The following is a 9,596-nucleotide window of genomic DNA, read 5'->3' on the forward strand; positions in this document are numbered from 1 at the left end:
GAGCACGGAATATACCGATCACGTGTGTGATATCAGAACCGGAGAGGAAGACTGGTGCTGGCTGTGCAGGAGTGGATGAGCATAGATATCACCTGGGGGGATATGCTAGGGCAATGTCTTGGGCATCAGAGCTGATAGAACAGGATGGAAGACGGGGGATGGAAGTAGAGATCCAGCTCCAGATTTTTATATTGCTATCATACAAGTACATCCTCATCTTCTGCAAGCTGCTGCTGATGATCCTCCTCATTTGACACTTATCCTCAGTTACCATACCATTCTCGGAGAGGAAGAAGTGCCTTTTAACATCCGCCTTTGAACAGGGCCGGCAAGACCGCGCGGGTGGTCTTGCGACGTGGCCAGCTCTGTACGAGCGTGAGATGCGGTGACATGCCTATAGCCTGATTAGCAAGTTTACTCTGGAGGATTGCTGTCACCCGTACCCTACTGACATGCTCAAAGTGTTCAGCCAGATGCAGGCCATCCAAGCCGCATGTCAAGTAATGTAGCTTAACAATATGTCCCCCTTTCGTCGGGATTAAGATCGGCGGTTGTGATTTCTTTCTTGTATGCAGATATGTTAAAACAAAAGCAGCCGGCTGCGGCTTCAGTCCGTCGACGTGGATTGTCCAATTCGCCGTGCGACCAGCATCCACTGCCCATCGGAACTAGTCCTTCTGCCGACATCGTCAGCGTGCCTGATAGGGTCGTATTCTGGGAGCGCCTGGTCATGGTTGATGCAGTTGTAGATGTTGCTGAGCGGGTAATGTCCCGGTAGCTGTGCAAAGAGCAGATCCTCTTCGGCATAGGTCATGGCAGACTCCGAGCTCGAAGTGGACATTGGCACCGACAGACGGCGTTCGTTCCAGGGAGAGTTGCTGAGCGTGCCGTCGTTGCGGGCAAACAGCCAGATTTCCTGCTCCGCGTCCCAGACGAGCGTCCCGCCAGTCCTTGCAGGTCGAGGAGCAGCTTTGTTCGGGACAGTCGACACGCCCTCGTCCCTGCGTGCGCCGTCGCTCTTTGACCGCTTCAAGCGAGCCCAGAAGCCCCGGCGACGGGTGGAGCGGGATTCAGCGTCGTTGACATCGTGGTCGAGACTCGAGCTGCCATCGAATTTGGCGCTATCAAAAATCACCCTGGAAGGGTCGTGCGGCACAAGATGCTGGGTGACGGAGCGCGGAGTGCTGTACCCTCCTCCCTCCCATGCCTGAATCCGAGGTTGCCGAGTATGATTCATTTTGGCTCGTTGGGAAAGCTGTTTCTTCAACCAAAAAAGCTCAAGATGCTCGATATCAGGCCCTTTTAAAAGATCCAGTGTAGGATTTCCCGCGCCTCCCAATGCAGAATAATATGCGAAACAACAGTTGGCACCGCAAGGCGGGAGCCAACAACAATAATAACTAACAGAGCAAATCAGCCCTTCAGCAACCAGCAACCGAAGCTGCAGCACGCCCAATCCCAAAGCGAGATGCAGAGATTCAACAGGACGAGGACGAGCAAATCCCACTAATGAGAGGACGATGGCTTTCGTATTCCCCACGAAAGTTCCCGAGACGGCAAATGTTCAAAATTATCTGGCGTCCGTGACCAGCACATTGGGCCAAACCGCCAGGCCCGCGCTAACCACGGCCTGGAGGCGTGTTTTGGCCACCGGTCACTATCACGCAAGCCAACGCGGAATCAAAGGGCACAGCGCGGTTGGGGCTGGGACACCCATGGCTGAGAGGTGCGCAGCTGTTGGCTCTCTCTGCCCTGCCGGTGTTGGACACTGTCTGCCATCTTGTCCTCTGGAACAGAACACACACGGCAGGACGAGGGGTGACCGGTGATGAAGCAGCGCCTAGGCATGATGGAGGCCATCGACCTGGCCAATCCCAGGTGGAGCGCTGTCGTATTCTGCTCGATTGTTCCGTGTCATTTGGCAGCGATCGAAGCGCGGCAAGGAAATTTCCAGCTTCGTATCTGGACCAGAAGATGGAAAAGGACGCCGTTGGGGGATGTGGCCCAAGAGCGCCACCTGGACAAGAAGCAATATGTTACGGATGAGCAGGGACTGGGTATAAATAGAAACCCGTGCTAATCGAGCATCCCTGCGCAGGACATTTCGATCAAATCCTTCACTGCATCACGCCGTGAGGGCTCGTTGGCCATGCTGCTCCGTACTCGGTTGACTTGCGGTGTTCTATCAGGCCAGCAATGAACTAATTAACTAGCTGTCTTCTTCTGGCCAAAATAATCGAGAATGAGTCCTATAACTTGCCCTTCCCCAGGATCACACTCTCGGGCTCGTGGATGAAACGACACCGCGATTTCCGCAAACCCAGAACCATGTCCCCAGGACCACCCGGCACGAGAATAGAAAGCCCTTTGCTCGCCACCGCTATCGCACGGCGTTGGGAGATCCCCTTCTCAGAACCAGCGTTTTCACGCTCTTCAAGCTGAGGACATTCTCTTCCGAGCATGTTCCTCGAGCGAAACAATTGATAATAATAGCATCAGCTCCAAGCCAGCTGAAGCGAGTTTGCCACAAGTAGCGGCTGTTTCCGACTCTTCTGTCCAGCTGGGCTTGTCGAGCTTCATCTGGCGTGAGCGCGTGCGTTGGATTCGCTGCCTGCAGCATCGGCTGGGCCAGTTTGATATCCGCGCTATCATTACATCAAGCACAATTGACTAGGAATACCGACGCGGCAAAGCTGACACGCAGCTGCTAATTGAGACTACAACCCTTAAAACTGGCAAAAGGAACGCTTTTTCCCCGTATTCCCCATGCGTTCCATTGCCCTTTCAGAGCGTACCACTTATTGCTCCAAGTCACATCAAATTCAAGCACGAAGGACAGTGAAGGAAGAATGAAAGCGCAATCTGCGCAAGAGAGAGCAACGATGTCAGGCGAAAACAGCAGGGGAAGCTCCCATAGAGCGCTATCTCTTGCCTTGGGCAAAGATACGCATGCTCTCGTTCGCTATGCTCAATCGTCATTGGAAAACGGCCATAAATCAGAAGTACGATTCACTCGTATCCATGAGTTGATTATCTACATCAGCCCTTCTTACACGAAAGAAAGCAATTTCGACAGTAGCCCGTCATCCCCCTCACGCGTGACATCTGCTATGGAAACATCTCCTAAAACAAGGCCTCTTAATTCCTCCCTACTCACAGTCAGCGTCAGACCAGACGGAGCATTAAATTTCGACTCCTCAGAAAGACACCGATATGTCAACGCTCCATTGCTCAAATTGACGCGCCAGCGCTCTTTATTCCTTGGGATGTGGATTTCAATCGCAAAACGCTCGTTTGCGGCCTTGAGGCCATCAAGGCGAATGGACAGCACGCCCAGTAGCTCCTCTACTGCCGCTGGTAGGCCGAATCCCGCCATGGGAGCTGCCTTGTTGCCCTCCTCCTGTCGAAGGTTCTGCGCCTCCGTGAGGTAGAAATTACGCCATGTGCCGTTCTCCGCGCCGAAACCGAGTGTTTCGTAAACACCTGCGAGAGCCAGCTTTGCCTCTCGATGGGTACGGTCTGCGGCGACGGCGTGGTCGAGGATAGTCGCAGCGAAGCGGAGGTCTCCCTCTGCCGCGTATTCCTGGGCTTTTGCAATCACGCTCTGGGTTCCACCCATGCATTCAACATATCGTTTTCCTTCTTCGGCAGGGGGATGTTGCCATAGATGAGCTGGATTTCCATCGAACCAGGTCATGTATCGCTGATAAATACCTTTGACGTTGTGGCTAACGGAGCCGTAGTATCCCCGAACATGCCAGGCTTCCTGCAAGGTTGGAGGCAGAGCCAGTTCTTCTGCGATCTCGATGCCCGTCTTTCCAGCATTGGCCATGCGGAGCGTCTGGTCATGGAGGTATGCATAGAGATCCCGCTGTTCGACCAGTGCGTTGGCGATATTCTCCTGGCCCCAGGTGGGCCAGTGGTGACTTGCGAATAGCACATCGCACCCTGGGCCGAAGATGGCGAGTGATTCATCGAGATACCGTGACCACGCTCTTGCGTCCCGCACCTGTGCCCCGCGAAGCGTGATGATGTTGTGCATCGTGTGCGTGGCGCACTCAGCGATACACAGCGCTCGGTGATCTGGGAAGAAGAAATTGATCTCTGCTGGCGCCTCCGATCCGGGGACCATTTGGAATATGATTCTTACTCCGTCTATGGTATGCTCTTCGCCAGTTTTGCGAATTAACAAGTTGGGTGGAATTAACGAATTCGTCCCGCTTGAAACGGTCATCCCAAGACCGCAGCCGATTTGTCCAGCGGGGCCCTTTGGGAGATGGCTTCCAAACATGTACGCTGCTCGCCGTCTCATCGCATCATTGGCATAGACGTGCTCACTCGTGAGCTCCTCCATGAAACCCTCTGGCCCAATGATTGGAATGGACGGATCCGGCATCGTTGGTAACACTCCCCTTGCACCCCCGAGGTGGTCCATATGTGGATGTGAATAGATCAAGCCGGTGACGCTGCGGTTACCGCGATGTGTTCGGTAGAGATCCAGTGCAGCTGCCGCACATTCCACGGACACGAGGGGATCGATGACAATTATGCCGTCCTTTCCCTCCACTATCGTCAGGTTAGAGATATCGAACCCCCGGACTTGGTAGATCCCCGGAGTGACCTCGAAAAGGCCTTGTATCGAACATAATCGACCTTGGCGCCAGAGCGAGCGGTTGGCCGTGGGCGGACACTCTTCTTGGAGGAATTTGTATTCCTCATTATTCCACACTGTGCGGCCGTCACTGGCTTTGATTATGCATGGATCTAAAGCTCCAATGAAGCCGCGATGGGCATTCTCGAAATCGGTGGCCGCTGTCGCGGAGGGAGATGTGGTTTCGCTCATGGTCGACGAAGGCTAGGTGCTACAGAATTAAGAGTCCAATTTCCTGGCGGTAAATAAAATGGAGAGAGGCAATGCAGGAGCCGGATGAATTCGATAACGAAAACACTCCGTAGCACCTTTGCTTTCATGGTCTAGATAACTTCAACAGCGCTCGGGTTTATGTTCCGAGAAACAGCGACACCATACTTTGAGCTTAAGGATAGAAGCAAATTACCGAGCTCAACGGGAAAGACTCCGAATGAGTGGAATTGCTCGCTTATTAGTCTCTTCCTGCAACAAATCATGCTTGTGGACCGCTTTCCCCATATTATAGAATTATATCGAGAACCCGCGGGTCAGGCCCATGGCTCGGCTGCAGGATCTGAGATGATTGGGCTGTTGACTAGTTATCAATGGCAGTTGAAGATTGACAAGTTGGCCTCGGTGGCCCATCAACACTCATTGATTGCCATCTTTGAGACGAGGTAAGCAATTTGAAATGCGGCAATACGATGCAACAATTGGAATACGGGCTGCCAGATCGTTATTTGCCATATCCTGTTGATGGTGGCCCCATTGAGATCAGGTCGTTAGGCGCCTTTAGGGTTAACTAGGGCCCAGAGACCCGGGGAAAACTGCGGGGGAGGCGAAGCCTAGCCATCCTCGGGACAGAGCTCGAGTCTAGGGAAGCCCGGGTGACGCCCCGAGCATTGTTTCGACAGCGCGTTTCTCCCAGCCTGGGATTCCTGGGAATTTGCTGGAACGAGCACTCTTCTGGGTACCGGCGAATAAAGCCCTTGAGCCGGATGCTCTTCATCGAGGGCTTGCAAGCGGATCTGCATCCGATACCCCTTTCCCCGGACCCCAGACTTTCGAAAGCTGCCCTGAGCGGGTTGGGGTAAGCAGCGGATCTGAATCCGAGAGTGGGAACAGAGCTCAGCGGCGGGACCGTGTATAAGTAGGAGGCTGCAAAATGCAAATACCAGCAGTGGGCATCCCTGACCCCGTCATCCACATCAGAGAACTCAATTAATCCCATCTCGTCTGAGAAATGGCGGCGACTTCACAAGAAAAGGATGCTGAGAGCGTCCAGCATATGGAGACGTCCATCCCCCAAAAGCTTGAAGCTCAAGAAGAGGACCCCAACTATGATCCTGTCTACAGCTACAAGCAGCAGCGGAGGATCATCCGCAAGATTGATCTGCGTTTGCTTCCGGCGCTGGGCCTAATGTTTGGTATCAGCATTGTCGACAGAGTCAACATTGGAAATGCCATGATCGCCGGGTACGCTGCTCAACTCCCCCAGAAACATTATATTACTGACAAATGTTTCCGATTAGCATGCGGGAGGACTTGCAGCTCAATGTCGGCACTCGTTATGTCTGTATCCATCTTTTGTCGATAGTTCTGGCGTGCTCCGGCTTATAGATTTACCCTGCAGAGTGTCGCGCTGCTCGTGTTCTTCGGATCCTATGTTCTCTGCATGTGGCCGAGTGCCATGATCTTCCCCAAACTAGGTCCCAGAGTCTATCTCTCAGGAATCACAATCTCCTGGGGTATCGTAACTATTGTAAGTCTTCTCCCAGTGACGCATGAAACCTTGCTTCTGACCTCACTCCAAGTCATTCGGATTCGTGAATAACTGGGGAACTCTGGCCGGACTTCGCGTCTTGCTTGGAGCTATAGAAAGCGGCTTATTCCCAGCAGCAATCTATCTAATTGGCTCATGGTATACTCGATGCATGTCTTCTCCTTGTCAAATCTTGCCCAGGATCTCGCGGCTGACGTTATGTCTAGATGAAATGTACAAGAGATATTCCGTCTTTTATCTGATCCATAACTTGGTGGGTGCCTTTGCTGGTCTCCTCGCATTCGGCTTCATGCAGATGGGCGGGTTGCAAGGCCACGCTCCCTGGCGTTGGATCTTTATCATGGAGGGACTATTGACATGCCTAATCGGTGTATTTGGCCATATTGCCCTGGTCGGTCACCGGAAGGATGCACACAAAGCTTGGAAGTTTCTGTCCCCATCAGAGATCGACTTTGTCAATCGCCATATTAGTAAGGATGCCGGTGCTCAGCAAGATGAGCCCTTCAGCTTTGGCGCTTTCTTCAAGACTGCGCTGGACCCAATCGTGTGGGCATACTCTCTGATGTTCTGGTAAGATCCGTCTACCTGTGTTTTCCCCTAAACATGCAAGATTGCTCATGGTTCCCGTTGGATGGCGCAGTTGTACGACAACGGTCTCTTATGCCATAGCGTTCTTCCTCCCTATCATTTTAAGAGATTACTTGAAGTTCAGCCTTGGTGCCGCGCAGGCGCTGGTCACTCCTCCATACATCCTCGCCTCGATCACGATGTATGTCCAAGGGTGGCTGAGTGACAAGTACCGCCTGCGCAGCCCCATCGTTGTGGTGAACTGCCTTGCCGCAATTCTCGGTTTCTGCTTGCTAGCCTGGGTTCCTTCTCCGGGAGTGCAGTATCTGGGAACCTTCTTCATCCTGTCGGGCAGTCAGTCCACCATGGCCACGCTCATGGCATGGCAAACCAACAACGTCCGCGGGCAATGGAAACGATCGTTCTGCAGCGCCAGTTTGGTCAGTTTCGGCGGCATCGGCGGAGTGATGGGCGCCCTTGTCTTCCGTTCCCAGGACGCACCAGAATACTATCCTGGAATTTACACTGCCCTTGTGTAAGTCCTATTTGACATTTTGTGTTTCCCCCCCCCTTCCGCTTATTGTATCACGGGTCCCCTAATCGTCGTTTGTCTGAACAGGTGTCAAGGGGTGAACCTCGTGATTGTAACAGTACTTGTGCTCTACTTCAAACGGGCCAACCGACAAGCAGATGCTAATGGCCGTATCATTGAAGGGTTGGCCAGCTTCCGCTACACCCTTTAAATTGGGCAGGCTGTGTATCAAATGGGGCTGTTGTCGAGGATCGGAGCGGTCGCTTGAGCATGTAGATATGGATATAATCAAAAACCCTATTGTCACGGAAGATCTGAAACACTTCGTTTGCTTTTAAAGAGCAACTTCAAGAAGCCTTTTCACCAGCCCACTGCAGCAAGGAGGAACGGTCTCACTCAAAACAATCCCCAGCGTATCCCCATTGCTCTATTTCTTCGGTAAGGCGTTTTCCTAGGGCTTCCCAAAACCCGTTTTCGCCAAAAGTAAGGGCTAGGAAAGCTATAGAAATGTTGAACTGTGTATCGCGGAACCCCCCTCCGTGTAACTAGCCCTCACGACTAAATTAACTAGTTAGCTGCGGCCATCCATCGGTCTTCCAGGGAATGGGTTGCCAAACAAAAACACCGGTAAGCGTTTGCACCCAGGCAAGAACGCTTTGAGAAGCGGGAAGGCCGGATTCGAAACAACCTTACCGGCCGCTAATGTTTCAGGGCGGAAACGCCGCAAAGAATTGAACTTTGTACCTTGGAGTGGCTGAGGGAATGAAGAGTGTGCCCTTGGGTTGGTGGGAGGTTGGAATTAATATCTATAGAGGGCTTTGGAATTTCTTGTGACAGAGATCGGAGCTTTGAATATAGAGAAGATCTTTCGCGTCGAATCTATGATTACAATAGTTTACTGAATTATATACTGATATTGGGGCAAGAAATAAGGCCCAGGAGCCTAACTGCAAAGGGACGAGCGGAAAAAAGGGAATTAGACTCGTATATTACTCCAAGGGCGTTGTTACATAGAAAGAGGAAGGAAATAGAAAAGACATCAGTCAGAAATGGACCAGAAGGCACAGGCGAGGCGACCACGGCCCAAGCTTTCAAGAATGCACAGAAAGGGAGGTTCTTGACTCTCTGAGAAGTTTAAAAAAGAATATCCACAATAGAAAGCAATCATGCCCGTTGTTGGAAAGCGTTTCGGCGCCCCCGAGACAATATAAATCTTGCCGTTTGTTCTCCCGAAGCCCCCCAAAACAGCATCCCTCAAACGAAGCTGGGATATCCCGCCGCTCATGTTCCAACCCCCTCCATATTCACCCCCGCCTCGAAAGAATTGTCCCAGGGTGAACTCTCCAATAGCACGCCTAACGTCCTGATGCTTGCAAACACGGCGGCAAGGGGTATCACTGGAGCAGATCGTGGGTATCGTCATCGAAAAGGAATCTATGCGAAGAAGACAGCGACCATGGCGGCGAGACCAGCGGCGACGATGGAGCCACCGAAAGTGCTGGCGGCACCCTCAAATGGTGGTGGGCCACTGGGGCAAATGTTAGACCAATTCGCTAATATTGGAGAAGGATGCACAACTTACGTGGTGGATGGCTGGGGAGGAACACCGGTTCCGCTTGGGACACCGCTTGGGAGACCACCGGTGGGAATACCGCCAGTTGGGACTGGGTTACCGCCAGTTGGGCCGGATGGTGGCTGAGAGGGCCAGAGGGTGACAACGGAGGTGGTCACAGTTGGGACGCAGGTGGTGTAAGTGATGACAGAGGTGCTTGGGAGGCCATTGGTTGGATATGGTGGGTTCTCAGTTGGGATGGCCGGGCTGTCGTCGCTGCGAGTTGGGATAATGTCAATGGTGGTCTCGGTGCGAGTCGAGTGCGATGGGCAGTCGGTAACCTCTGGTGGGCAGTCGGTCACGGTGATGATGCGGGTGGAGTACTCGGTGGGAGCAGGCTCCTGAGGAATACCGGTTCCAGTGGGAGCTGGGATGCTTCCAGGGCAGTCTGGGACATCAGGGCCGCAGGAGGTGATGGTGACCTCGCGGGTGCTGTAGACGCTGTTAATGGTATATCCGGGGAGAGCGAGCC

At 52.9% G+C, this 9,596-nt stretch overlaps 3 protein-coding genes across 3 annotated transcripts in view; 1 reads left to right on the forward strand and 2 right to left on the reverse strand.

Annotated features, from left to right (window-relative positions):
• Nucleotides 1–607: 607 nt before the first annotated feature.
• Nucleotides 608–4,843, reverse strand: UREG_02060 (uncharacterized protein; the record flags this gene model as incomplete). The annotated part of the gene is made up of 5 exons (XM_002542498.1): nucleotides 608–1,299; nucleotides 1,625–2,017; nucleotides 2,279–2,466; nucleotides 2,796–2,962; nucleotides 3,158–4,843. 5 exons carry the CDS (start codon nucleotides 4,841–4,843, stop codon nucleotides 608–610), a joined length of 3,126 nt encoding a protein of 1,041 aa, XP_002542544.1.
• A 1,030-nt stretch (nucleotides 4,844–5,873) lies between these two features.
• UREG_02061 (uncharacterized protein) lies at nucleotides 5,874–7,723 on the forward strand (the record flags this gene model as incomplete). The annotated part of the gene is made up of 6 exons (XM_002542499.1): nucleotides 5,874–6,106; nucleotides 6,163–6,202; nucleotides 6,264–6,456; nucleotides 6,620–6,983; nucleotides 7,054–7,515; nucleotides 7,600–7,723. 6 exons carry the CDS (start codon nucleotides 5,874–5,876, stop codon nucleotides 7,721–7,723), a joined length of 1,416 nt encoding a protein of 471 aa, XP_002542545.1.
• A 1,223-nt stretch (nucleotides 7,724–8,946) lies between these two features.
• UREG_02062 (uncharacterized protein) overlaps nucleotides 8,947–9,596 on the reverse strand; it is a gene marked incomplete at both ends in the record, with an annotated part of 1,247 nt that continues 597 nt past the window's right edge. The window contains 2 exons of the mRNA XM_002542500.1: nucleotides 8,947–9,040; nucleotides 9,095–9,512. Coding sequence (XP_002542546.1) covers nucleotides 8,947–9,040; nucleotides 9,095–9,512 — 512 coding nt within the window. The remainder of the gene's footprint in view (nucleotides 9,041–9,094; nucleotides 9,513–9,596) is intronic.

Source organism: Uncinocarpus reesii, genomic scaffold, assembly GCF_000003515.1.
Source record: "Uncinocarpus reesii 1704 scaffold_1 genomic scaffold, whole genome shotgun sequence".
Lineage (NCBI taxonomy): Eukaryota > Fungi > Ascomycota > Eurotiomycetes > Onygenales > Onygenaceae > Uncinocarpus > Uncinocarpus reesii.